At 45.5% G+C, this 27629-nt stretch overlaps 1 protein-coding gene across 1 annotated transcript in view; it reads left to right on the top strand.

Moving 5' to 3' along the window:
* LOC310875988 (SLIT-ROBO Rho GTPase-activating protein 3-like) overlaps window positions 1-27025 on the top strand; it is a gene marked incomplete at its 3' end in the record, with an annotated part of 97434 nt that extends 70409 nt beyond the window's left edge. Inside the window, exons 9-23 of the mRNA XM_083789437.1 lie at window positions 4951-5148; window positions 5865-5949; window positions 6849-6876; window positions 8055-8154; window positions 12085-12145; window positions 12643-12720; window positions 13701-13835; window positions 16078-16183; window positions 16469-16693; window positions 19012-19085; window positions 20240-20420; window positions 22218-22352; window positions 23143-23587; window positions 26345-26706; window positions 26818-27025. Of these exons, the coding sequence (XP_083645563.1) occupies window positions 4951-5148; window positions 5865-5949; window positions 6849-6876; window positions 8055-8154; window positions 12085-12145; window positions 12643-12720; window positions 13701-13835; window positions 16078-16183; window positions 16469-16693; window positions 19012-19085; window positions 20240-20420; window positions 22218-22352; window positions 23143-23587; window positions 26345-26706; window positions 26818-27025 (2421 nt within the window). The remainder of the gene's footprint in view (window positions 1-4950; window positions 5149-5864; window positions 5950-6848; window positions 6877-8054; window positions 8155-12084; window positions 12146-12642; window positions 12721-13700; window positions 13836-16077; window positions 16184-16468; window positions 16694-19011; window positions 19086-20239; window positions 20421-22217; window positions 22353-23142; window positions 23588-26344; window positions 26707-26817) is intronic.
* Window positions 27026-27629: the final 604 nt, after the last annotated feature.

Raw genomic sequence — 27629 nt, forward strand, 5'->3', positions numbered from 1 at the left:
ACACAATTGCATTATAAATTGTATTATGAAAATATAGCAGATGTGCAAGCCTTGCACATCTATTTTCACTTCATGATACAATTGACATTTTTGTAATGTCATACATTGACACAGTGCTCTGTTATTATAATAATAAAATTATAATAATTTATTATATTTATAATATAATAATAAAAGCCTGTTTCACCTTTGCAATGCTAGTCTACGCGGAGAATATGTTGATCCATTGATCCATATTGATCCATTGTTAATCAACGGAGGAAACTATTGAAGACATCTTGCCAATTCTTTAACCCATTTCGACCTGAGGACGATTCTACAAATGTCTTCTAAATCCTGACAGTTTTCTGGAAAAACCCTATGGGCTGTATTTGTCTTTTAAGTACCAGGTCTTATTCCCTATAACTTGAGTAAACTAAAGACCTGGAGGCGTGGTCAATGCTCTTTGGCCACTCAGAATAGCCAAATGGCATTGATCACGCCTCCAGGTCTTTAGTTTACTCAAGTTAGGGAATAAGACCTCGTACTTAAGACACGCAAAATACAGCCCTATGTGTCGTTCTCAAACATGTTCATGTCAAGGACCCCCAGAAATACTAACGTAATTGTCCGCCGACCCAGATCTGAAAATATGTTGTTGCAAAGATTTGAGTTAAAAACATCCGCTTTTCACGATATTTCAATAATAAGCAGAGCTTGTAGATCTGCTGTTTTTCAATAGCTAAAGTGGAACATAATGCTATGAACACCAAAAGGGGTTCCCGTTGTGAACGTGTTAACACTCCGACACCACATAACGATGCTTTGATCCTTCGCTCTGTCGACAGGCAGACCGTCTTATTAGAATATGCTAATGTATGCTAATCAGGCACAAGGCAATATGCTGCGGCTTTTATACTTGTGACCTGTCCGTGACCTTTCCCCGGATCACAGCTATGCAAATGAGATCCCCTCGGGGGGGGGGGGGGGGACACACGCACATACACACACATGCACACGTGTCTGCACACGCACGGAGAGAAACCGACACGGAGAAAACTTAAACTATCTTGTACTGCATATACTGGTATGATAATTTTAGGATGATGGTATGATGGGGCACAAATGTTCTCTGGGTTAAACAGGCTACTGTAGTTTACTGTACAGAGCCCACAGTGTATAGTAAAAATCACACCAGTGTGAACCAAGTGGTGCAACTCCCGTCTATTGGTTCTCTGTATCGTTCCAATTTGTATCATTCCAATTTCTTCTCTGTATCGTTCCAATTTCTTCTCTGTATCGTTTGCGTCCAGCAGGTGGCAGCCATGTCACATACTTCTCTCGTTCCAATTTCACGCATGCGCACACCACTCGTGCTCACACAGGTACACACACACATCACAAACAGGTACACAGGCACACGGACATTGCATGCTGGATGTAGAAGTGGTTGCACCACTTAAAAAATGAAAATGTTAGCGTAAGTTCACAAGACTGCAGTGATGAGTCATTCTGCTGCTCTCTCTCTGTGTGTGTCTCTCTCTCTCTCACACATGCACATGCACGGACATGCACGAATACGCACACACATGCATGCACACACACGTGTTGACCTTGGGACACTTATACACGCACACACGTATGCACGGGGACACACATACACACACACACACACACACGCGCACACACGCACACATAAATTGTGCCGAAGGTCGCAGTTTACTATGACTATGACTATTACTGCATCTCTCATCAATTGGTCACGCCTCCATATATGGTCACGCCTCATGACATCACACCTCCATATATGGTCACACCTCGTGACACGTCACACCACCATATATGGCCGTCTCCATATATGAAGATCACAACACTGACCTCATCAAACCCTGTATAACCATGCATGGAGAAGACTGGATCATCACCTAGAACTGCCGGCCAGCAACTCTACATTTGACCTCAAACCCTTAGATCTCCATATATGGAGCTGATCTGTTCTGACATTCCATATGTTGATCTGACCCCCCCCCCCCCCCGTGCCAAAGCGCCAGTGCTCGCCCAGCAGTCTGCCGTCACCCAGGTGCACGCGTGCAGTTCTCACCCGCAGGGTGCCTTACTGGTATATATATAGTTTTTGGCCCCTCCTATATACAGGTTTAATGTTTGTCTTTAGTTCAATGTTTGTTTTAAAAACGCCATTGACAATGACGGGAAAATGTACGTCATATTGTCCCTCATTACGTCATATTGTCCCTTTAATGTTAATGGTATTTAATGTTTGTGTTTGCACCGTTTGTTTTATATCACCATTACATCACCTAGAGTTACACTTTAATGTATTAGCGCCCCTCACTTCACACTGGTGTGATTTCTTTTTGCCAAAGTGCCAATCAGATTGCGTGACATCATAAGCCATCCTACAATTATGCACAATACAATATGACGCAATGACATCACAACGGTGTAATTGTCCTTTAAAAATAATTGTCCGATACAATAAACATCAGTTAGAGACTTTCATCCATAGCATCTGTAAACTATTTGGAGCTTCTGTGTGAAATGTTTCACTGGACGATACATCTGGAAGGGGAACGTAGGAAGGACCAGGTTGCTGTGGTGGTCGGACACCAGATCTACAGCTTTGGAGGAGACAGAAGAGATCACATTGAGGTACACGTCTTCAACACAGTGTCTTTATGCTGGAGGAAGTTGACCCCAGAGATACTTGGAACAGGAGAACCTCACATTGAGGTTCCCTCCAGGCGTGAGGACCACACAGCTGTGCTGATAGAATATACCGTCTACCTCTGGGGAGGTTATACAGAACATGGGTGCAACGGTCTTTATGCCTTTGATGTCGACGCCCACACATGGCTCAAACCACAGGTTTCTGGGACAGTTCCAGAGAGGAGGTACTACCACTCAGCCTGTGTCTTGGGGAAGGTCATGTATATTCACGGAGGACTCACCAAGATGACTTTGAGGACTACTGGTTTCTACAAGTTGGACACCAGCACGATGGTCTGGACTCTAATGAACACCAGAGGAACTCCACCACCCCTCTCCTGGTGTCACTCTGCTACCATCATCGGGACAAAGATGTTTGTATTTGGGGGCTGGAGTAGTTTTGGCCATTACAACAACACCATCAGAGTGTTTGATACGGAGATCAACCTCTGGCTGAGCACGCCTTCTGCTCAGATTATTACAGAACAACACTACAAACATTCAGCCTTTACCTACAACGGAGAACTGTACATAATTGGTGGCGTCAGTAACTATCAGCATAATGATGTACTCAATGATCTGTGGAGGTTCAGTCCAGAGACCTTCTCCTGGAAGAGGGTTGAGCCCAAGGGGAAAGGCCCGTCTCCGTCGTCTAGGATGTGCTGTTGCATGATGGGAGATCGTGTCATCCTCTTCGGAGGAGGAAACACACCTGATGACCTGTATGTCTTGGACTTCAGTCCTAGTCTGAAGACGTTGTGTAAGCTAGCAGTTATTCAGTACGGTCTGGAGCAGTCTGGACTCCCTCACAACATCAGGTGGGAACTGGCAACCATGACTACCAACAGCAGCTGAAATAATATTATAGTCCTTTAACCCATTTTGATGTTAGCATTATGTAATGCTTTAGCTATTAAAAAATAGCAGATCTACAAGCTCATAGCACGCCACAGAGTGGCGCGCTACGAGCCTGTAGGTCTGCTATTTTTGAAAAATCAAAGAACGACTGACATAGAAGACATTTTTAGAATCTGATCTCAGGTCAGAATGGGTTTAAAAAACAAACAAAGTGTTGCTGATTACGGTTAAAAATAAAATAAATGTTTTGGTTTAATAAAAAATTAAAAAGCTCTCTCTCTCTCTCTCTCTCTCCTGTCAGGTGTGAGTCAGGTTCAGTGTAGGACCCAAATGCAGGATGAGAGGCAGAGGCAGGAAAGTCAAGTTCAGTGTTTTTATTGCGACCAAAACAGGAGTCCAGGTACAGCAATTCACAAAACACAGAGGCAGTCGGAAACAAAACTAGGAACACGAGGAACACAAAGAAAGCAAGGGGAAAACTATACTGGGAAAACTAGGGGATCAAACAAGCAAGGCATCAAGGCTACAAAAATACTCACAGGCAACAAAAGCAATCTCTAATCGTCACATGCTTCTCTCTCTCTGTGTCCTACAGGTCAGGAGGACATCTCTAATCGTCACATGCTTTACTCTCTGTGTCCTACAGGTCAGGAGGACATCTCTAATCGTCACATGCTTTACTCTCTGTGTCCTACAGGTCAGGAGGACATCTCTAATCGTCACATGCTTCCCTCTCTCTGTGTCCTACAGGTCAGGAGGACATCTCTAGTCGTTACATCTCCTCCTCTCTCTGTGTCCTACAGGTCAGGAGGACATCTCTAATCGTCTCATGCTTTACTCTCTCTGTGTCCTACAGGTCAGGAGGACATCTCTAATCGTCACATGCTTTACTCTCTCTGTGTCCTACAGGTCAGGAGGACATCTCTAATCGTCACATGCTTTACTCTCTCTGTGTCCTACAGGTCAGGAGGACATCTCTAATCGTCACATGCTTCCCTCTCTGTGTCCTACAGGTCAGGAGGACATCTCTAATCGGGACATCTCTTCCTCTCTCTGTGTCCTACAGGTCAGGAGGACATCTCTAATCGTCACATGCTTCTCTCTCTCTCTGTGTCCTGCAGGTCAGGAGGACATCTCTAATCGTCACATGCTTCTCTCTCTCTGTGTCCTACAGGTCAGGAGGACATCTCTAATCGTCACATGCTTCTCTCTCTCTGTGTCCTGCAGGTCAGGAGGACATCTCTAATCGTCACATGCTTCTCTCTCTCTGTGTCCTGCAGGTCAGGAGGACATCTCTAATCGGGACATCTCTCCCTCTCTCTGTGTCCTACAGGTCAGGAGGACATCTCTAATCGTCACATGCTTTACTCTCTCTGTGTCCTACAGGTCAGGAAGACGCTGGACGCCACCATGCAGACCCTCCAGGACATGCTGACCGTGGAGGACTTCGACGTCTCCGAGGCGTTCAGCCACAGCCAGTCCACCGAGTCGGTGAAGTCGGCCTCGTCGGACTCTTACATGAGCAAGGCCAGCGTGGCCAAGAGGCGCGCCAACCAGCACGAGACAGAGGGCTTCTACTTCACCGTGAGTCTCCTCTCTCCCCACACACAAACCTAACTAAAACCACATTTTGGTGTTAGCATTATGCTATGCTTTAAAGCTATTGAAAAATAGCAGATCTACAAGCTCATAGCGCGCCACCGCGCGCGCTTGTAGGTCTGCTATTTTTTTTTTAATCGGAAGAACGACTGACATAGAAACATAGCTTTTTCAGAAAACTGTCAGGATTTAGAAGACATTTTTTAGAATCTGATCTCAGGTCAGAATGGGTTAACCCCGCATGTCACGTGTATTCGGCGAAATAACACGGAATTACAATTCCGTACATACTGTAGTGTACACGGCTAGAAACACCTAAGAATCTGTACAATGTTGCACTCTAGTGCTGAGCGAATCATCTGGGGCCGTTAAAACTCCTTCAGTGCCACCTGGTGGTCACCAGTTTAGGCTCTGAGTGCCAATTCTCCCATTATAAAGAGAGAAATAATTTGTAATTCTATTATGCATGTAATGTGCATGTCATCACCTGTACACCAGATTAGAGGAATTTTCAAAATATAGATGAAAATAAATAAAAAATATTTTTTAAGATTTCTTTTTGAATTCCCAAGGGAAGACGTCTTGATGCCCGTGGCATCCATTACCTAATATGCAATTAGACGTCTTGACGTTTATGGCTACTAAACAGCTTTACTCAACTAACGGTGTGTTCTTCTCTGCTCCGTGTCGACGTGTTACAGAAATACAAAGAGTACCTGAACGGCAGTAACCTCATCGTGAAACTACAGGCCAAACACGACCTCCTGAAACAGACGCTGGGAGAAGGTGAGCACCCCCCGGGGACCCCCAGGGGTCCTTGAGGGAGTTCCCTCGAACGGACGGACCCGTTTGGTTCCATTTGTGTGTGTGTGTGTGTGTGTGTGTGTGTGTGTGTGTGTGTGTGTGTGTGTGTGTGTGTGTGTGTGTGTGTGTGTGTGTGTGTGTGTCTGTGTCTGTGTCTGTGTCTGTCTGTGTTGATGGGATGTGAACTACGGCATGCGATGAATCTACAGTCGTGCTCTAAGCAAATACCCCCCCCCCCCCCCACACACACACACACACTCTGACCCCCCCACCCCGTCGGCCCTGGAGACACCTTAATTCCAACAGTGGACCATGTGCGTGCATGTGTGTGTGTGCATGTATGTGTGCGTGTGTGCGTGCATGCCTGTCCTCCTCTGGGCCTCTGGTGCGGTAACCATGGTGACCGGTGAATGCTCCGCTGCCTGGCAGTGAGTCTGAGGGGTCCTTGGCACTCCCCACCATTCAGGGCCGTCTGAATAGAATGCCCGCTTCTTCTTAAACAACGCCCCCTTTCAGCTCCCCCATCTGCCAACCGGGCACGCCCAGCCCTGTGCCCGCGCTGCTGCTCAGAGTGTGTGTTTGTGTGTGTGTGTGTGTGTGTGTGTGTGCGCGCGCGCGCACGTGCGTGCACACTGTCGAGGCTTTTCAAAACATTTCAAAAGCAGCAGATGTACAAGCGAGCTGGATCTTGATCTGCTTTTATAGGTTTCCTATTTCAATGCAAAAGTTGTAGCATAAATGAATGAATATAACACACACACACGTACACACACATACACACACACACACACACACGCGTGTGTACTTGGTTACTTTCCCTCTCTGTCTGGTGGGCCCAGTGTTCTAATTCCTTGTCTTTTCTCCTGTGTTTGTTCTCCTAGGAGAAAGAGCTGACTATGGAACCACCAGGTAAGATGTTCAGTGTGTGTGTGTGTGTGTGTGGGGGGGGGGGGGGGGGGGGGGGGGTCGATAACCGATCCCCGAGAAAATCTGATAACAAGCCTATCGATTATCCGTGAACTACCCGTTATCAATAAGCTTTGGGCTTATCGAGCCTGTTATGGAGCATAGCGGCCCATGACGTCACAGACCATCGTTACTGCCCCTTGGACCTGTAGGGCAGACAGACCATCGTTACTGCCCCTTGGACCTGTAGGGCAGACAGACCATCGTTACTGCCCTTGGACCTGTAGGGCAGACAGACCATCGTTACTGCCCCTGGACCTGTAGGGCAGACAGACCATCGTTACGGCCCTTGGACCTGTAGGGCAGACAGACCATCGTTACTGCCCCTTGGACCTGTAGGGCAGACAGACCATCGTTACTGCCCTTGGACCTGTAGGGCAGACAGACCATCGTTACTGCCCTTGGACCTGTAGGGCAGACAGACCATCGTTACTGCCCTTGGACCTGTAGGGCAGACAGACCATCGTTACTGCCCCTTGGACCTGTAGGGCAGACAGACCATCGTTACTGCCCTTGGACCTGTAGGGCAGACAGACCATCGTTACTGCCCCTTGGACCTGTAGGGCAGACAGACCATCGTTACTGCCCTTGGACCTGTAGGGCAGACAGACCATCGTTACTGCCCTTGGACCTGTAGGGCAGACAGACCAGGGCACAGGACTTGGTTCCAGACATTAGAACTCACTTGGACGATGAAGCATAATGTTTAATTTATGCTTAAACATCGAACGCTATGACCAATAACCGCGTCGCACCACGGAGCATCAATTAGCCCTTTAGTGTGTGGTAGTAATTGTCTTTCTGACAAATGGCCGTGCCTTTATTAACATTTTATCCTTGCAGATCTACAGCGCAATCCATCACGCTCTCCGTTGCTGTAATTAAGTTTTTATTAACTGATGTAGTTTTTAGTTTTATATTGGAGTCCCCAAAGACATCAGAGAGAGAGAGAGAGAGAGGAGCGCTGCAGACTGTGAAAGGTTCAGCCACTTGGCTGCATTGCTCAAAGTGGGGTTTGGGGAGCTACTTTCTGGCCTTGACAGCCTTGATCAGTCATATTTGATTGCATTAAAAAAATTACTTAAAACAACGTTAAGTTCACTCGATCTGCCATTCCCCAGGCCCCCCTCCCTGCCCCCCAAACCCCAGAGAATGAGGAAGGCCAGACCGCGCATGTTTTACCGTAAGCTGTTTAACGGGAACATGGAGAACTACATCGAGGTATCACTGATCCATCTGAGTGCAGTGGTGGAAAAAGAACTAGCTCAAGTACTCCATGGTTTTACTTAAGTAAAAGTATCAATACCTGTACTTTGCAATGCACAACGTATACTACTCCCGTACTCCGTTACAAGTAAATGTTCGGAATTCAAAATGTACCCGAGTTAAAAAGAAAATTACTGCAAAGGTATATTGGCGTTAAAATGTACTTTAAGTACTACGAGTATAACAAAGTATACTCACAATGCAGAATGTCCAGAATATTTTGAAAATAGCAGATCTACAAGCTCACAATGTGTCGCGATGCGACGCATTGTGAGCTTGCAGATCCGCTATTTCCAAATATCCCTGCCCTATATATGTATATAGGGCAGAAGTCTGTTTTTGTAATTACAATCAACATCCAAATAAGTTTTCAAATAATTGTAGTGGAGTAAAAAGTACAATATTTGTCTCTGAGATGTAGTGGAGTAGAAGTAAAAGTACTGACAATTTGACATATACTAAAGTAAAGTACAAATGACCTCAAAACGGTACTCCTTAAGTAGACGTACTTAGTTACTTTCCACCACTGCCTGTCACTGCGTGTGTGTCTCTACGCTGTGTCTTGCTCGCTAGCGCTACCTGGTGGAGGGTGGTTCTCTGGCTTTGACCTCTCTCTCTCTATATATATATATATATATATATATATATATAGATATACTCTCTCTCTCGCTCTTACCCCCAACATGTTGACTCACTCATGCACTGACTTGACTTTCTCCTTCCTTTATTGCCTTGTTTGAGCAGTCGGTCACCGTGACATTTTTAGGGGTGTTTTGGGTTTTTTAAGGTTCCAGCCAGGCAGGCAGGCAGACAGACAGGCAGGCAGATAGGCAGGCAGGCAGGCAGGCAGACAGGCAGCACCCTGGGGAGTTTTAACATTAAACGGGAGCAACTTCACCCGTTTTCAACCATTGTCATTATAGGATGACACCATTTTTGGCCAAATTTGACTGAGGGACGGCCATTGGAAATTTTCGTTTTATTTTTCATGTCATATGAAAGCAGGGAATCATACGTAGCTTCAAATTGACATATTGGTTGTTCAGTTTGACATTTTTGTAGATGTGGCTTCATGAGGTTCACTTCTGTGGACTCTAAAGGCTCATTCATAGTCTGGATTTTCATGCTGAAAATAGCCGATCTACAAGCTCACAACGCGTCGCAGAGCGACGCGTTGTGAGCTTGTAGATCAGCTATTTCAGCTATTATCAGTGTGAAATATGTCATTACGACGGCATCAAGCCCAGCCAAAATACATTTTAGTCGACTAAATCGACCATAGATTTAGTCGACTAAAATCTTATGACATTTAGTCGACTAAAACTAGACTTAACACTAACACATTCCAGGTGACTAAAATGTGACTAAAACTATATGAAAACTATTCAAAAGACTATGACTAAAACTAAAATCTAAATTTGCTGCCAAAAACAACACTGATCTGAAGGAACCTGTCGCAGCGTTCACAAGCTTCCACAGGTTTATTAAGGGCCAGGAGGCCCTGGCCTATATATACTATGATGGTTTCTGGGGGAATATATTTTTGGGAGCACATGCTCTATATCTGTGTCCCGCTGGCTCTCACTAGACCGGAACTGACGGCTTCAATAGGGACCTGATGGCAGTCTGGTCCAGGCCAGCCCTGTCATTAATCTCACATCTCAAACACCATGCAGTGCTGCCGGGCTCTGCTGCTCCCAAGGCAGGCGTCCCGCTTTTTTCTCTCCCCCCAAAAGGTCTGTCTCTGTCTCTGTCACTAACCTGTTCTGGTTCTTCTCTGTCCTGTCCTGTCCTGTCCTGTCCTGTCCTGTCCTGTCCTGTCCTGTCCTGTCCTGTCCTGTCCTGTCCTGTCCTGTCCTGTCCTGTCCTGTCCTGTCCTGTCCTGTCCTGTCCTGTCCTGTCCTGTCCTGTCCTGTCCTGTCCTGTCCTGTCCTGTCCTGTCCTGTCCTGTCCTGTCCTGTCCTGTCCTGTCCTGTCCTGTCCTGTCCTGTCCTGTCCTGTCCTGTCCTGTCCTGTCCTGTCCTGTCCTGTCCTGTCCTGTCCTGTCCTGTCCTCTCCTCTCCTCTCCTCTCCTCTCCTCTCCTCTCCTCTCCTCTCCTCTCCTCTCCTCTCCTCTCCTCTCCTGTCCTCTCCTCTCCTGTGTGCCTACGCTGCTCTCTGCGACCAGGGGAAGACGGAATATCCGTGCCAGAAGTCAGGTACTCAGCCATGTGCATTTGCATTAAAATACTTTAATCAACATTAAATTCACATTCACTGTGCATGGAATTCGGATGTGTATACTACAGGAAAGTCCCGTCACACTTTCCAACAAACTCCGGTAAACTCCCGAATTGTACCATCATCACACCTGTATATTACCGTATATTAACTGTATATGTACCATCACACCTGTATATTACCGTATATTAACTGTATATGTACCATCACACCTGTATATTTCCGTATATTAACTGTATATGTACCATCACACCTGTATATTACCGTATATTAACTGTATATGTACCATCACACCTGTATATTACCGTATATTAACTATATGTACCATCACGCCTGTATATCACCGTATATTAACTGTATATGCTGCTAAACTTGAGGTTTACGGGGCAAGATCTAGTGCCCATAATTGCTCTTTCCACGCAGTAATTTGTCACTCGATCTGCCATTCACTTCCTGCATGTGCTCCCCTCTATCGCTGCTCAAACATCCCTCCATTGGAACACATCTCTAACCTCCCCGCCGTCCATGTGTGTCAACGTCGCTGCAGTCCTCCGTTCTATCTTTGCTAGCACATGGCTGTTTGTTTGTTGTTATTGAGTGTGTATGAGTTATTGTGTCATTGTGTCATTGTGGACGCGGGGTTCCATTTGTAAAAAGGATATTTTCTTAACTACTTAAAGCCTTATAATGTATACTTCGTAGTATGCAGTAGGCCTATACGTAGTACTACAAACATATCTGATCTACAAGCTCACAGTGTCTCACACTGTGACGTGCTGGGGAAATTGTAGAGCGGCCATAGGCCTATTTCCGTTTTTGAAATGTTATTTTCTTTGTTTTGTTTTATTTTATTTATTTATTTTGCCAAAATTGTGACACATTTTGAACATTTCCCCAGGAATAGGGATGCCAGGGTTAACAAGTAATATACAATAAAATTATTCCATTGTGATGTTATTTCAATAATAATGCATGTATTTAATTGAAGCAGAGATGAATAGTATCCCATCCGGCCATAAAGAAACGAGAGCAAATAGAATCCTGTGTCCATCTGTATCATGACAGGGATTCCCAACCTGCGGGAAGGGGCCCACTAGTGGGCCATGAGTAGGGATGGAGCTCGATAACCGATACCAGAAAAAAATCCGATAAACAAGCTTATGGAGTATACCTGTTATCAGGGGTTCAGTGCCTTGCTCAAGGGCACTTCAGCGGTGCTGGGTGAGTGATGACCAATCACTTCCCCACCCAAATCTTTCCCGCGCGTCCGGGGGGAATCGGACCGGCAACCTTTCGGCCAAACAAGGGCGCTCCTCTAACCCTTAGAGAGCCACCAAATGTATGAATCTGATCTCAGGTCAGAATGAGTTAAAGCCTGATGGATAATAGTTAACGAGCTCCATCCCTAGCCGTGAAGATATCGCAAGTTGGGCCCACGAGCTGACACTCAGCTGTGTCTGTCGTAGTGTATCTGTTGACCATGACCGTGAGTGATCTCACTGGACTCTCTGTGTGTGTGTGTGTGTGTGTGTGTGTGTGTGTGTGTGTGTGTGTGTGTGTGTGTGTGTGTGTGTGTGTGTGTGTGTGTGTGTGTGTGTGTGTGTGTGTGTGTGTGTGTGTGTGTGTGTGTGTGTGTGTGTGTGTGTGTGTGTGTGTGTGACACAGGACTCGGGACAGGCCATACCGGTGGTGGTCGAGAGTTGCATTCGATACATCAATCTCTACGGTAGGGTCCTGATTGATTGATTGATTGATTGATTTAGTAAATGTTTGTTTCAAAAGCAGCTAAAGATAGATAGACATACTGATATGTTCAAGCTCGTACAAGAGCAAATTCAGCTATTTTAAATGTTTTTTACAGACAGCGGCGATACAATATGATATTACTCGTTACATACTGTATGGTCCATGTTATGGTATTAATCATATATGACATATATATATGTGGTCCGTGGCCAGTCAGTCGTTCTTCGATTTTTCAAAGAATAGCAGATCTACAAGCTCATAGCGCGCCACCGAGTGGCGCGCTATGAGCTTGTAGATCTGCTATTTTTGAAAAATTGAAGAACGACTGACATAGAAACATAGCTTTTTTCAGAAAACTGTCAGGATGTAGAAGACATTTTTTTAGAATCTGATCTCAGGTCAGAATGGGTTAATCATATATGACAGATATATGTGTGGTCCGTGTTATGCTAATGGTCATGTTCTCTCTGATCCCAGGTCTGCAGCAGGAGGGCATCTTCAGAGTTCCGGGCTCCCAGCTCGAAGTCAACGACATTAAAAATTCATTCGAGAGAGGTTGGTCCCGGACGGGGGTGCGGGCGGGCGCTCACACACGCACACACACACACACACGCACGCACACTCCCTGATTGCTTTAAAATTGTGTTTGGTCGTCCCCCCCCCTCCCAGGTCTCCTATAAGTGCATGTCAGGATCTCGCGTGTGGTGCAGTGGCTACAGAAGTAGACGCCGGGGGGGCTATTTTAGCCGTGCGATGCCGAGAGTTGTTCCGACACCAATATACCAGTCACGCTAATTCACTCCAGTGGTGCTGTACTGTACTGGCTTAAAGGGACACTTCACCCCTTTTTGCAACAAAAGAATATATGTTAATGATGTTTAGAATAGATTTACAACACTTTCCTGGGGGGTCTTTGTGTGTGTAATATGTGGGATCTACCGCGCAGAAAACATTTTGACGACGCATGCACGCTGGCGCACTGGTTGTGTGCCCCCCTGTATATATATATGTGACAAAGGTTTTTTCATGTCATATGAAAGCAGGGAATCATAGCTTCAAATTGACATATTGGTTGTTCAGTTTGACCCACCAGTTTTGGAGATATGGCTTATAGAGAAAACACTTCTGTGGTCTCTAACATTACACCTAGCTACATGTTTAAGCATTTATTTCATATTTACATGTCTTCTGTGGTCTCTAACATTACACCTATAGCTACATGTTTAAGCATTTATTTCATATTTACATGTCTTCTGTTGTCTCTAACATTACACCTATAGCTACATGTTTAAGCATTTATTTCATATTTACATGTCTTCTGTGGACTCTAACATTACACCTAGCTACATGTTTAAGCATTTATTTCATATTTACATGTCGATTTCAACTCTGACACTTATTTCAGACATGCTCTAGTATGTGAAGAGTCTGCCTGTGCAATTTACTCATTTTGGAGAAAAAAAATGAATGAATGTAATGCACAATCTATGTGAAGTGCTTTGGATACAAATGCTCCCTTTCCCATTGGCCTGTAGGAGAGGACCCTCTGGTGGACGACCAGAGTGACCATGACATCATGGCTGTGGCCGGAGTCCTGAAGCTCTACTTCAGAGGCCTGGAGAACCCCATGTTCCCCACGGAGAGCTTCACCGACCTCCTGGCTACCACTAGTGAGACACACACACACACACACACACACACACACACACTGGAGAACCCCATGTTCCCCAAGGAGAGCTTCACCGACCTCCTGGCTACGACTAGTGAGACACACACACACACATTTTTCCGTTTTCCGTTTTCTTGACTTTTCCGTTTTCCGTTTTCTCGATTTTTCCGTAAAAACGAAAAAATCGAGAAAACGGAAAAAAAGAGAAAACGGAAAAATCGAGAAAATGGAAAAATCGGGAAAACGGAAAAATCGAGAAAACGGAAAAAAAATAAAGCCTAACTTGTCCACTTCAATTTAAAAAAAATCATGATTTTACCATTTTCCACTCTGGAGATATTGACCTTTTTCTAACACCTGCTTTTGCCTGCACGCTGCTCGCTTGAAAAAACAGCAGAGATATGGAAGGTTGAAGTTGACAGACATTGACAGACAGATATAAAAATGAACACAAATAATATCATATACATACTACACACTGAATGAAAGCCCTGAATGTCTACTTTTAGGAGGAAAACAAATACACATTGATCCCATGTACAGTTTGTCAGTAATTGGCTATTGAATGCAGCTTGCGCCCACCAGAGAGAACTTCAGAGAAGGCATGGACCTGAAGAACTATTATTCATTATGCACAACATTGCACTGCTCACTTCACAGGGGTGTGATTTTTATTATTATTACAGTATTAGTTTTTTTCTTATGAAAGCAGAGAGTCTTCTGTTTCATACGGTATATAGTATGTACATGTCGCTATAGGCCTTATTTTTTGAATAATAGTTCTTCAGGTCCATGCCTTCTCTGAAGTTCTCTCTGAAAAAGAGAATTTTAGACAAGGCATGGACCTGAACAACTAATGGATGCGGCCTGCCCGCATAGACCAGACCTCTTTTCAGGAGGCGGGGGCTTTTAACTCACGGATCACATACCGGATCTTTGTAGAGCCGATCGGTGTTACTTTCTATGTGGTCCGGGCGCGTATAAAGATGAAGTACAGTAATCATTAAAAAAACAATAAAAACGTATAGATACGCTATGCGCATACCGTGGTCGAGATATAAAAAGCGTATGGATACGTTTCCAGCATTTGATGTGTTAAGATTTGCGCTGATGCCAGGCAGGTCCATATTTGGGCTGGTAATACAGCCTTGTCCAGTCCATAAATGGGCATTATGCACGTGCCTGTCTGTGGCTTGCATCTCGAGGACCATCTGATCCAACAAATTCAAACACCCGAGGGAGTGCATGGTTGCTAAACATTGCAAACGTTGAAAAACTGTCAAAAAACATGCCAGCATTGATCACGATTCCGATTGTTAATGAGTCTGATTGTCTAATGATTCGAGTTCCTGATTGTAAATTGTTCACTATGCTGTATCGTAGTGTATATCTTGAAAGATAGTCCCGTGTAATTGGACATTCTACACAGTATCATCACTGCAGTATTCATATTCCTACTGCACCCATGTTCATTGTTCAGAGAAGAAAGCAAAAATACCCTGTAGTACAGTATACAAGTATACAGTATGCGCACACACACACACACACACACACACACACACACACACACACTGGTGAACCCCATGTGACCAGTGACACACACACACACACACACACGCACGGAAATCCAATTACCAAAAAAATAAACGGGCTACATCTACTGAGGGCTTGTTTATATATATATATATAATATTATTATTTATTTTCCAGCCAGACTACACTGACACTGCCTTACATATAGCTTTATATCAGGGGTGGGCGACTTTGACGATGGAGAGGGCCACTATATTTCCACACTCACTCCCTAGGGCCATATATTACTGTCGTAGCAAAAATAGCCCGATCTACAAGCTCAAAATGCGTCGCAGAAATTGACATTTTTATGTCATTTCAAATGCCTTTAGTTATACTTGTGTTGAGCTACGATGATCAGCTACTAATTTAGCCTGAAGTAAATAAAGTGGGTCATGTTTTGCATGTTGTGGAATTTGTAAACAGCTGAAACCAATATTATAATCACTGTTCTGACATTAACCCATTTTGGGGCGGGAAGCCCTTTTGGTGTTAGCATTACGTTATGCTTTAGCTATTGAAAAATAGCAGATCTACAAGCTCATAGATCTACGAGCTTGTAGGTCTGTTTTTTTTTAAATCAAAGACATTTTTAGAATCTGATCTCTCTCTCTCTCTCTCTCTCTCTCTCTCTCTCTCTCTCTGTGTGTCTCTCTATGTCTCTCTCTCAGAGCTGGAGTCAGGTGTAGAGCGAGCTCATCTCATCCACCAGACGGTGGTGTCTCTACAGAGACCGGTGGTCATCGTCATGAGATACCTGTTTGCATTCCTCAATCAGTAAGTATGATGTCACACGTGACCTGACCAATCACAAAGTACCCATGATGTCACAACCTGACCAATCTGTACGTCCCATGACGTCACACCTAACCAATCAGTAGCCACTACAGACAGACAGACAGACAGACAACTACGTGTCCCATGAGCCTTTGTGTTTTGTGTGTGCATAATAACGTCGGGTACTCCCAGAATAACTCTATGGTCTTCTATAGTCTTTAATATAACTTTACATGGTCTTCTATAGTCTATATGTAACTCTACATGGTCTTTCCCCCCTCCCAGCCTGTCCCAGTACAGCGATGAGAACATGATGGACTCCTACAACCTGGCCACCTGCTTCGGGCCCACGCTGATGCCCATCCCGGACGGCCAGGACCCCGTGGCCATCCAGGCTCACGTCAACGAGGTCATCAAGACCATCATCGTCCACCACGAGCTCATCTTCCCCGGCCCGCGCGAGCTGGACGGCCCCGTGTACGAGAAGTGCATGGCCGGCGACGAGTACTGGTCAGTGTGCATGTGTGTATTCCTTGCGTGGTCCCACAATGGTCATAATCAGGGCTGCACATAAGCGGTGCGCCAGTGCGCATGCGTCGTCAAAATTCAAAATGCGCTGTCAACCAAACGCCGGGAAGCGCTTCTGCGTACCAACAGCTGGGGCCGCCCAGAATGATAATTATGGCCAGAATACCCACTAGTAAATTCTGTGGCGAGAGCATTTCCCACCGACTGCCACTCAAAGTGGCTACTGGCCAATCACAGCACGTCTTGCGAGAGTGCACTGGCCATTGTGGCCAATCACAGCGCGTCCTTACTCAAACGAGGGAGGGTTCCAAATAATAAAAACTTTATTTATGTAGCACATTTTCATACATAAAATGCAACTCAAAGTGCTTCACATAAAAATAAAAATAATAAAAAATAACAAGCAGCGGAATGCCGGAAACAAAAAGGAGGTCAATCATTACAATGCACAGTATATACAATTAGCAAATAAAAATAGCAATACAAAACTAAAAAAAATAAAATGGTAAGGAAATTTGTACCAGAACACAAGATAAAACTAAACAAATGCCAAGTTGAAAAAATAAGTTTTCAACCTGCTCTGAAAAACATCGCCCTTTTAACCCATTCTAACCTGAGATCAGATTCATACGAGGTTTCCGCCGGACACACACTGGTCTGATGAACCCATTCTGACCTGAGATCAGATTCTAAAAATGTCAGTCGTTCTTCAATTTTTAAAAAAATAGCAGACCTACAAGCTCATAGCGCGCCACTCGGTGGCGCGATATGAGCTTGTAGATCTGCTATTTTTAAATAGCTAAAGCACGACACGATGCTAACACCAAAATGGGTTCCCGTTCAGAATGGGTTAAGGTGCAGTGGTAGGGTGTTCCACAACTTGGGGCCATAGACCCAGAAAGCGGCCTCACCGGTGTTCTTATGTTGAGCTTTTGGTAATTTTAAAAGAAGAGTGGAGAAGACCTGAGTGTTCTAGTGGTAACATAAAGATTTATGGAATCCTTAATGTATGAAGGTGTTAGGTTAGGTGTTAGGTTAAGTGCTTTATATACAAATAAAAGTGCTTTAAAATCTATTCTAAATGCTACTGGTAACCAATGTAATGTTGACAGGACTGGACTAATGTGATCTCTTCTTCTGGTGTTTGTTAGTATTCTAGCTGCCACATTCTGGATTATTTGTAATAATAAAAATAGATTTTTTGGGTAGTCCTGTAAAAAGGGAAATCCATGCATGCTGTGCTGCTACTGGGTGGAGGACAGGAGTTTACTACGGACTCGGAGAAAAGGTTACCCGACACATTATTCTTACAGTATTACAGCCAAACTCTCGTCAAAATGTCCAAGAAGCAAGCGCCATTAAGTAACTATTTTGGTGTTCCAGCACCATCACCTCCGAAGAGACGCCAAACGGAACCACCACCTGAACCTCACAGAAAACGTGTGTTTGCGGAAAAGTGGTTGGATGATGTCGGCTGGCTCCAAACTAATGCTGAGCGCAGCGAGATCATCCGAGATGTGGTGCAAAATATGTCGTGAGCATCCCAATCTGGCCGATAAAAACTGCACCTTTTATACAGGGACAAATAATTTCAGTCACCCAGCTTTTATCGTAAAGTCGGGCAGTGTACATTATTTATTTTGCACCGAGGAGTGTGTCTGACTATCTGACTGTGTTGACTGTGTACATCGCCTCGGCTAAAAACAAAAGGGAAGCCTGACGTATGCTTCGCCGTACGACGTGTCGTATGTTAATTAATAGCTGATCTGCAAGCTCACAACGTGTCGCCTCCGCAAAACGTTGTGAGCTAGTAGATTGGCTATTTAAATTTTTTTTTTTTAAAGTATCTAAATATTGCTTAGATGCTCATATTATCCTTAGGAAGTATTAAGAAGTTTGTATTAGAATATGCATATAGGGCTGGAATACACATAGACCTATAGCTGTAATTTGCAACTCTAGATTTTTTTTATAATGGGATGAATCTAGAGTTGCAATACTCGCCATTGACTCCCCATTCCCCACTTATCCAATAAATATTGTTTTGCTATAAGTTATTCATGCATCCCTCTTTTATCCATCCGGCGAGACGGGTCGCCGCATTTTAGGAGCACCAAGTAACTCCTCCAGGTGCTCCTCTGAGTACTAGACCAAAAAAGTTGTGTGCAGCCCTGATCATAATGTATGTGTCCCCACAGTGACACCTGGTGATCATAATGTGTATTATTATGTGTCCCCACAGTGAGAGTCCCCACAGTGACACCTGGTGATCATAATGTGTATATTGTGTGTCCCCACAGTGAGAGTCCCCACAGTGACGCTGGTGCTCTGGACGAGGTAGACAATGGTACCGGACCCAACACCAGTGATGAAGGTGAGATATCACTGTGTCTAATGCCAGTACAGTACAGTACAGTACAGTACAGTACAGTACAGTACAGTACAGTACAGTACAGTACAGTACAGTACAGTACAGTACAGTACAGTACAGTACAGTACAACTGGAAAATTGAAATTAAAATGGTTCAGAATCACTGCTAGAGATGTAAATAAAAACACTTCTCTCATGGGGGTCCCTGGCATATGTTTTCAAAAGGGGGTCCGCGGGGCTAATTAGTGTCAATTTGGGGGTCCTTGACGTGAAAAAGTTTGGGAACCACTGCTGTGCAGTGCAGTGCAGTGCAGTGCAGTGCAGTGCAGCGGTTCCCAAACTGGGGTCCGGGGACTACGAGGTGTCCTAATTAGTGTCAATTTGGGGGTCAGTGCAGTACAGTACAGTACAGTACAGTAGCAGTAGCAGTGGTCACTCTTCATAAAGTAACAGTGTGAAACAGTCCGGTTGCACATCATTCATCCAGTAGCAGTGGTCACTCTTCATAAAGTAACAGTGTGAAACAGTCAGGTTGCACATCATTCATCCAGTAGCAGTGGTCACTCTTCATAAAGTAACAGTGTGAAACAGTCAGGTCGCACATCATTCATCCAGTAGCAGTGGTCACTCTTCATAAAGTAACAGTGTGAAACAGTCAGGTTGCACATCATTCATCCAGTAGCAGTGGTCACACTTCATAAAGTAACAGTGTGAAACAGTCAGGTTGCACATCATTCATCCAGTAGCAGTGGTCACACTTCATAAAGTAACAGTGTGAAACAGTCAGGTTGCACATCATTCATCCAGTAGCAGTGGTCACACTTCATAAAGTAACAGTGTGAAACAGTCAGGTTGCACATCATTCATCCAGTAGCAGTGGTCACTCTTCATAAAGTAACAGTGTGAAACAGTCAGGTTGCACATCATTCATCCAGTAGCAGTGGTCACTCTTCATAAAGTAACAGTGTGAAACAGTCAGGTTGCACATCATTCATCCAGTAGCAGTGGTCACTCTTCATAAAGTAACAGTGTGAAACAGTCAGGTCGCACATCATTCATCCAGTAGCAGTGGTCACACTTCATAAAGTAACAGTGTGAAACAGTCAGGTTGCACATCATTCATCCGACCCTTCTTCTGTCCGTTCATCATCTTCCAGAGCTGGAGCAGATTGAGGCCATCGCTAAGTTCGACTACGCGGGGCGGAGCCCCCGAGAGCTGTCCTTCAAGAAAGGGGCGTCACTGCTGCTCTACCTCAGGGCCTCGGAGGACTGGTGGGAGGGGCGACACAACGGCGTGGACGGCCTCATACCGCACCAGTACATCGTGGTACAGGACATGTGAGTACTAGTACAGTAATACTACCTACACCAGTACATCGTGGTACAGGACATGTGAGTACTAGTACAGTAATACTACCTACACCAGTACATCGTGGTACAGGACATGTGAGTACTAGTACAGTAATACTACCTACACCAGTACATCGTGGTACAGGACATGTGAGTACTAGTACAGTAATACTACCTACACCAGTACATCGTGGTACAGGACATGTGAGTACTAATATTAGAGTATATATGAATAGAGAGGGCACCCAGAGGAAACCCTGAGGCCAAATGGACATAGTGGCCGGAGCGCCCCGATCAACTCGGGAGGATTCAGACTTCATATGGGATCTTTGAACACACTGCACTATTATTAATCGGACGGGTCGGGTAGTAGTAAATTGGGACCTTATATGTATCCACAACATCTCTCCCTCTCTTATCTAGCCACCCTCCCATGTAGCCTAGCTAATAAGCCAGACCGAATCAGCCGAAAAATTGCCTGCCGGCGGATTATGGTCTGGAGAGGCTCAATTGTACGCCCATTTCCTACACCAGAGAACTGGTGTGGCCAATCGGGACACGGTATGTGGGCTTTGGTACAGTGACGCTCGATGCTTGAGATCTTTGACTGACAGTAGCTCTGACCAATTGCGTCAAAGAGTAAATGTTTGAACCCACCCCCCGTGAAAAAAGTATATAGGGCTGGAATACACATAGACCTATAGCTGTAATTTGCAACTCTAGATTTTTTCTAAAAAGTGTTTTTGCAAAAAAAGGAGACTTATTCGCATTTAGAGGTGTTTCCATCCAGGAGATTTTGCGTAAGACCCTTAATGCTTTATGTAAGTAAGCAGTAAGGTCACTACCTCTCCTAAAGGTCACGTAGCACACAGTAAGGTCAGCGTCTACTCTGATCCATTCATTCATGTCCTGCCCTCCCGGCCGTTAACAGATCGACATTCATCACGTGGCAGATGGCTCAATTAAAGCCTAATTAAGAGAGATAGAGCGTCTTCTGCTAATCGCCGCCGTCGGCTGGAATCCTCGTATGTTTTTTTTGGCAAGGCGACTTGTTATATCAGCTGTTTTCGCTTTTTGAGGGACTATATACAGGTTTAATGTTTGTTTTTAGTTCAATGTTTGTTTTAAAAACGCCATTGACAATGAAGGGAAAATTTACATCGTAATGTGCCTCATTACGTCATATTGTCTCTTTATTGTTAATGGTGTTTGTTTTGTCACCGTTTGTTTTACATCACCATTACATCACCTAATCAACATGAGTTAGACTTTAATATATTAGCGGCCCTCACTTCACACAGGTGTGATTTTTTAAAGTTCAAACTGAAGCTGATTAAGACTGTGTGTTTGGGTTTTATGAAAATGTAACTAATGAAAATTATTAAAAAGAACTTTGTGACTAAATAACAACAATAACCAGTGTTGGAAGAAGTACTCTCAACGTGACGCCTTGTGAGAATATAATAATAATAATAAAAATAAATCTGCAAAGTAACTCGTTTTTTTTTGGTAACTTTGGACATACAGCGACACAATCCTCTATTGTCTGGCATCACAAGTAGGCTCGCCCCTAGCAGCGCTTTAACCCATTCTGACCTGAGACCAGATTCTAACGCACAGAAGAATGGTGGTTCTTTAATATGCTTTGTTTTTTATATGGTTTTATAACCATATGGTCTGTGGTGGTGGCGGTGTTGTATTTATAACCATATGGTCCGTGGTGGTGGCGGTGTTGTATTTATAACCATATGGTCCGTGGTGGTGGCGGTGTTGTTGTATTTTCAGGGACGACGCCTTCTCAGACAGCGTCCCCCACAGAGGCGACCCCGAGCCCCCCGGTGGGGGGGCGTACCAAGGTGACAGAGCCCCCCATCACCACCACCACACCCCCGAGCACCGCTTTGGAGCCGCGCTGGGCAGGTGGGTACACCCCACGCACGCACACACACACGCACGCACGCACGCTGACATTCAACCACACCAGGGTTCATTTCATTACATCCACTGACATTCTTATAGATCTCTTCGTCATAAGAACAGTAAGTGTTCTAAATGTGGGGTTCAGAGTCTTGCTCAAGGACACTTTGACACTAACTATGGGGGAGCTCACAGGGTTCAAACTGACAACCTTGCAGTTTCCATCCCGCCACTCTACCCCTGAGCCACCGCCGCCCCTCTGCATCGTTTCTGATGCTCATTCACTTTGATACAGCCTCAGTGACATAGAGTCTGTGGGGGCCAAGGGGCCAGGGCCCCCATGAGGATTTTTGGGGAATTCCTAACATTTTAAAACCTCTTGGCCCCACCCAAGTACTCAAATGCTAATTGGGTTTCTTTTGTTTTCACCTAGCCAGGTAGGTATAATATATGCCTACAGTACTGTGCTCTGCTTACTTGTTTTTATTCACAATGAAACCACCACCAGCCAAGAAGGTCTTCGTCCAGAGAAAGCTACAGTTCGCCAACTTTACCAATCTGTAAATAAAAGTACCAGCGAAAACAACTACTGTTGTGTATGTTGTGTGTATTGTGTACGTTGTGTTGCGTCTGACAACAGCCCAGTACGTTATTGTGTTGTAAAAGTGACCACAGTGTACCGATGGAGCTGACGACTCTCTCTCTCTCTCTCTCTCTCTCTCTCTCCCTCCCTCTCTCTCTCTCTCTCCCTCTCTCTCTCTCTCTCTCTCTCTCTCTCTCTCTCTGTCCTCAGAGTGAGAATTCGCTCCGACGGAGCCGCGATGCCCAGCGGCCGCCACAGGGGCGGCGCCGACAGCCACAGCCCCACCAGGGGGTCCAGCAGCATGGCGGGGGACGTCCACCACCACCACCTCCCCCCCAGGGTCACCATGCCCCGTCCCTGCAGCCCAGCGCACAACAACAACAACAAGATGGCCGCCGCCGCCGCCCTGCACTCGGGCAGAGCCCCGCCCCCGCTGCCCCCCAACGCCACCGCCACCGACAGCCCGGAGAGACGGCAACGGAACCCGCCGGCGGCCATGATGACGAGCACGTTGGGCAGCGCCCACCACGACAGGGCCAAGGCCTTCGCCGCCGACATCGGCCACTCCTCGCTGAGGTCGTCTCCCAGCCACGCCACGCCGCGCCACGCCAGCCTGGGCGACCACAAGGCCCTGGAGGCCGAGGCGCTGGCGGAGGTGAGTCGTCCCATCCTTGGAATGGTCCTTCTCACTAATAGGCCCACAGGCCCAAAAGCTCAACGGTTAAGGATTTACCTGTAATGTCTTAACATTTAATGTCTTAACATGTAATGTCTTCGGCAATTGCGCTTTTATAGTGCATTCGATCAAGCAACCCATAATGCTACTCACGTTAGCCGGTTAGCTAGCTGTGTTGTTATAGCACAGCACTGGATCGTTCATCTTAGATCGTCGTCGCCATAATAATCCATTCTATCCGTTTCCTTCAATCGCCTGTATCTCCTATTCCTTGTCCCAGATGGCATTTTGGTGAAAACAGCGTTTCTTTGACAGCACAGAGCTGACGATGTGGAGCTCCCCAGAGCTCCGGTCTGGATTCAGATTGTCAACAAGGCCGGCCCAGCTCTGTGTAGTTTCCAAATTTAGGTCTACTGCGAACTGACCGGAAATGGCGGCTTAAAATAAGAGCTCAAATTAATAAAATGCTGGCGTGAATTAGGTCCTAATTTTTCATGATTCTGAATCCATTCCAAGCATTTTGCATCGTTTTGCACGATAAACACTCCTTAGCCTAAACCCTAACCCCATTTGGTGTTTTAAGCATTATACTTTAGCTATTGAAAAATAGCAGATCTACAAACTCATAGCGCGGCACCGAGTGCCGCGCTATGAGATTGTAGGTCTGCTATTTTTTTTTTTTTTTTTTTTTAATGTGTCGCAAATCTTTGAATATATATTCTTTCAGAGCAAATGTTTTCAACTAAAAAAACAACATATTTTCAGATGGGGGTCGGCGGCCAAATACAGATAATTCTGGGTGTCCTTGACATGAAAAAGGTTGAGCACCACTGAGTCATAGAAACATGGGGGGTTTTCAGAAAACTGTCATGATTTAGAAGACATTTAGTAGAATCGTTGTCCGGTCAAAATGGGTTAAGGAGATGAAGGCAGAACACAGGAATGCTCAGATACAGTACGAGGCAAACTGCGTAGATTCTGTCACGATGGAACAGAATCTCCCAGCGATACTGTATAGTCACTATACAGTATCGCTCGGAGTACAGTACACTAAGTGTACTGTACACTTTTAACCCATAACAGATTACTTTGTTTTCAAGAGTGTTGAGCACAAAGATCAGTAGCAATAGAAAGTTACAGTACATATAAAAACAAAAACTATTTCCATTCCTCCCCCCCCTATAAACAAAAACTATTTCCATTCCTCCCCCCCCCTATATTTCCCATTCAAAGTGTGTTTGTCATGTTCTTTAAACTATTTTCAGCAATGAGAGGGTAGATCTTGTTGCGCTGGTCATTTTTAAAGTAGCTCTCAAGTTTAAAAAGTCTGGGCACCCCTACTGTATATCTGTATATCTGTAATCTCCCAGCGATACTGTATAGTGTACTGTACTGTAATACTGTATACGGTACGCCCTTCTCTTTTAATGGAGCCATTTTCGGACTGCGCAGCCATTTTGGGGAGTTATGCAACAGAGTTAATGATAAATGTAACTGGCTTTGGAGGTCAGCCAAGGCATTAGCAATGACTGAACCAGAGAATGAGGACGAGCACTCGAGTAACTACTGTTCAAAAAGTCTATAGAAGAGAGTCTTTTATCCCTTTGAAGTCCATTTTTAGAGGAGAGACTTTAAGGTCAAACGTTCGTAATAGATTGTGGATTTATTGGTATTTCTCTTTTTCGTTTGAAGTGGAGGAAGGCTGCTGGCCAGTGGGGGACTCACTTCCATGTCTAAGAGGTCTTTCTGACCGCTCTTTCTAAATATGAAATCAGATGTCCTCATACCATCCCTGTCTGTTCATTTACGCTACTTGTCGGCTAAACCAACCGCGCTCAGCCTTTCTCCCCCAAGGCAGAGATGTGAACTATAGTTCTATGCCAATACATATACTACTTAAAGGGCCACTTCACCCCTTTTGCAACCAAATCTTATTGTAATGATGTTTGGGAGACAAGAAACACTTGCCTGGGTTTTCTTTTATAGTGGGTAATATGTGTTTTTAGATATTTTAGTGATATTTTAGTGATATTTGGACACATAAAGAAATGTATTCCCAGATTTGACATTAGCCTATTCTGATAATATTCCCTGGCAAGATATTAAAATAGGGTGCATTTTTCATCCCAAAACACAGTTTATAGTTAAGGGACGCAATAAAACAACGACCTCTGCATCCACGGGATGCACTACTGTACTACTGTACTGATTTTTATTATAGTTTATTTAGCTAGCTTTAGTTATAAGAATCATTTCTTCTTCTGTTTTCTACATATAACCAGATTATAACCACCATATAAGATGAAATGGGAGTTAAATGCTGCAATTTGTAAAAATGGCAAAATATGACTTCTAACGTTGTTGAAGTGGGACTCATAAAATGTCCCTGGGACTCATTTCTAAAAGACCATCCCTGCATCCTGGGACTCATTACATTGATAACATGTTTACATAACTGATCTAAAAGACCATCCCTGCATCCCGGGACTAATTACATTGAAAACATGTTTACATCACTTTCTACTTCTCTTACTGTAAGGAGCAATATTTAAGTAATTCTACATTGCAGTATTTATACTACAAATGAGAGTAGCCTACTTTTTCCACCACTCTTATCCTATGTTCTGACAGTAACCAGCAGGTGGCAGCGAAACCTGTTTACTTCACTGCCTGACTAATAATAACACTAATTGTCCAACGTTGTGTTGTTGTGTTTCCACGTGGGGTCGTTTCCAGGACATCGAGAAGACCATGAACACGGCGCTGCACGAGCTCCGCGAGCTGGAGCGCCAGAACGTGGCCAAGCACGCTCCCGACGTGGTCCTGGACACCCTGGAGCCGCTCAAACAGCAGCGGGACCCCCACCACCACCACCACCACCCACACCCCCCGCCGCCACCCCCGGTGGTGGTGGTGGGAGGAGGGTGCCAGGGGGGGTCCCCGGGGGGGGTGGCCCACCACCAGCGCCACGGGGGTGGGGGGGAGGCCCCCGGGAGCCCGCTGCACACCACCATGGTGATCCGTGACCCGGACGCCGCCCTGCGCCGCAGCAGCAGCTCCTCCTCGTCGGAGACCATGTCCACCTTCAAGCCCGCCCTGTCGGGAGGAGGGGGAGGGGGAGGGGCCGTGGGGGGAGGAGGAGGGGGAGGGGCCGGGCAGCGGCGGCCCAACGCGCCGCTGAGGCAGCCGCCCGTCCGGCCGCCCGTGAGGCCCGCGCCCGTGCTGGGACTGGGGGGACACCAGGGGGGACACCTGGGTGGTGGGGGGGGGACGCATCGGTCCAGCAGCTCCAGCTCCTCGGGCCTGGGCAGCCCCCCCCCCGGCAGCACGCCCACGGACAGGGTGTTCCCCAAGGCCCCGTCCCCGTGCCCCTCCACGGCCTCCTCCACCTCCTCCGACAAGCAGGGTAACATGTGAGAGAGCCCCCGTGATGGGTGGTCCCGACAGGGTAGAATCACCCCTGTCTCATCATCTGTGAGGAGAATCTACGCAGGATTCCTTTTGTTAAAGACAAATCAGACCCGTCCGTATTGACTGTCGGACTATTGGCTGTCGGACTAATGTAGACTGTACTGTACTGTACTGTACTGTACTGTACTGTACTGTACTGTACTGTACTGTACTGTACTGTACTGTACTGTACTGTACTGTACTGTACTGTACTGTACTGTACTGTACTGTACTGTACCTCATCATGCACCTGTGCATCATGTGCTATGCCGTAGTCTGTACTGTACTGTACTGTATTGTACTGTACTGTGTGCTGTTGTTACACTAACACTAAAAATTCAGCTTCCCATCATGCACCTGTGCACAGTATGAAGCTGGACAGACAGACAGACAGACAGACAGACAGACAGACAGACAGACAGACAGACGGACTCAAAACTATACATAAACAATAATAATTCATGGGGGGTTCATTTTCTTAACCGCTAAAGCCCCATAATACTTTACCGTACGACAAATGGTGGGAATAGCCGAACTGTAAGCTGCGACACGTGAAATTGCAGGCCGGCTA

This window comes from Protomyctophum parallelum, assembly GCF_964188405.1.
Source record: "Protomyctophum parallelum genome assembly, chromosome: 18".
Taxonomy (NCBI): domain Eukaryota; kingdom Metazoa; phylum Chordata; class Actinopteri; order Myctophiformes; family Myctophidae; genus Protomyctophum; species Protomyctophum parallelum.